Source organism: Corylus avellana, chromosome ca6, assembly GCF_901000735.1.
Source record: "Corylus avellana chromosome ca6, CavTom2PMs-1.0".
In the NCBI taxonomy this organism is placed as follows: Eukaryota; Viridiplantae; Streptophyta; class Magnoliopsida; order Fagales; family Betulaceae; genus Corylus; species Corylus avellana.
The window spans coordinates 27,925,524-27,926,771 of NC_081546.1; the positions used below are offsets into that span (position 1 = coordinate 27,925,524).

At 37.3% G+C, this 1,248-nt stretch overlaps 1 protein-coding gene across 1 annotated transcript; it reads right to left on the reverse strand.

The window, feature by feature from the left end:
* Positions 1 to 375: 375 nt before the first annotated feature.
* Positions 376 to 1,134, reverse strand: LOC132185531 (uncharacterized). The gene is made up of 3 exons (XM_059599295.1): positions 820 to 1,134; positions 482 to 719; positions 376 to 389 (listed from the first exon to the last, which is right to left on the reverse strand). The coding sequence occupies exons 1-3, from the start codon at positions 1,021 to 1,023 to the stop codon at positions 376 to 378; spliced, it is 456 nt and encodes a 151-aa protein (XP_059455278.1). The 5' UTR covers positions 1,024 to 1,134.
* Positions 1,135 to 1,248: the final 114 nt, after the last annotated feature.

Below are 1,248 nucleotides of genomic sequence, written 5' to 3' on the forward strand. Positions count from 1 at the left end.
GTTATTATGGGCTTGACACAATGAAGGATGCGTTTTCCATGTTGGTAGAGTCCACCACAAGGGTGTTGAGAAGCATTTAATTTCATTCTCAGATCTTGGCAGCTATACAATTTTCTGGAGCGAAGAATGCCTCTGTTGTTGTGGGTACCATCACCATCTTCTTCATCATCGTCATTACGGCGTCTCTTAGAACAGAAATGTAAATTGTGCCGTTCATCATCATCATCATCATCATCCTATCTATGTTCTATGGGATTCCTGTCGCTTTCATCATCATAATCATCATCATCATACCCTTATTCTATTATATGGAATGCACAGCTTTTAAAGAACACTAATGGTGGAGGATGCTTGATTTTAAATTTAACTCGAAGATTATTCGTCGTTAGCTGAAAATGGTATGATTCGTAAATTAACAATACATGATCTGGCCTGGTGATCTGATTTATTATCATAGCGCGATTAGAATGGATTTTCTGACCATTATTGGAGACTTCCAAACGAATACAAAAAGTAGATTGATCCTTTCCATCATCCCTCCGTCCAATAACAGCAGAGAAAGCAAATATTGTAATCTTTGAATCAAAATGTAGAGGCCCGGTATCTATTTCACACAAATTAGTATTTGAAACCTCTTTATAATAGCTGAAGCAATCTGGAATCCTATTTCCCGGATAGTTACACCTAAAGTGAGTGAATCCACTGAACTTAGGATGTCCCTGTTACACGGATATGACAAATTTTAAGTGATACAGCCTACAAATCAAGACAAGCACTAACATGTACATATATATGAGAGAGAGAGGGAGAGAGAGATACCTCACTGAATAAATGATTGTGTACAGCATTCCCTATTTGTTCAGGGCAATAGAAGAAGTCAATCCGCGATAGCTTTGGTAAGTCGTATATATTATTAAATGGAAGTCTTTCCAATGACGTGCATCCACCCAAATCTACAATTTCTATATTTCGTGGAAGCTCTGGAACTTCTCGAAGTTGCTTGCAATTTCTCAAGTCAAGCATGTCCAATTTGACAAATTTGTTGAACCATATAGGAAGGCTAACAATAGCGCTACCGCTTAGATTTAGAAATTCCAAACTATTGAAAGAGCATTCAAGTTGAAACTTTTGTTCCAATGGATTTGGTGGGACAAATGTATTAAACAATTGAGATCTTCTAGCTTCTCCTAAAAATACTTCCAATGATGAGCAATACGAAGCCCACACTTTTCTTACATTTGGTGGGAG

What these genes read in the sequence shown, in the direction of transcription:
- LOC132185531 (XM_059599295.1), bottom strand. Translation starts at nt 1,023, where the DNA reads ATGCTTGACTTGAGAAATTGCAAGCAACTTCGAGAAGTTCCAGAGCTT. An exon ending in ACAATCATTTATTCAGTGAG is followed by an intron (nt 720 to 819) that starts GTATCTCTCTCT and finishes TCCGTGTAACAG; the next exon opens with GGACATCCTAAGTTCAGTGG.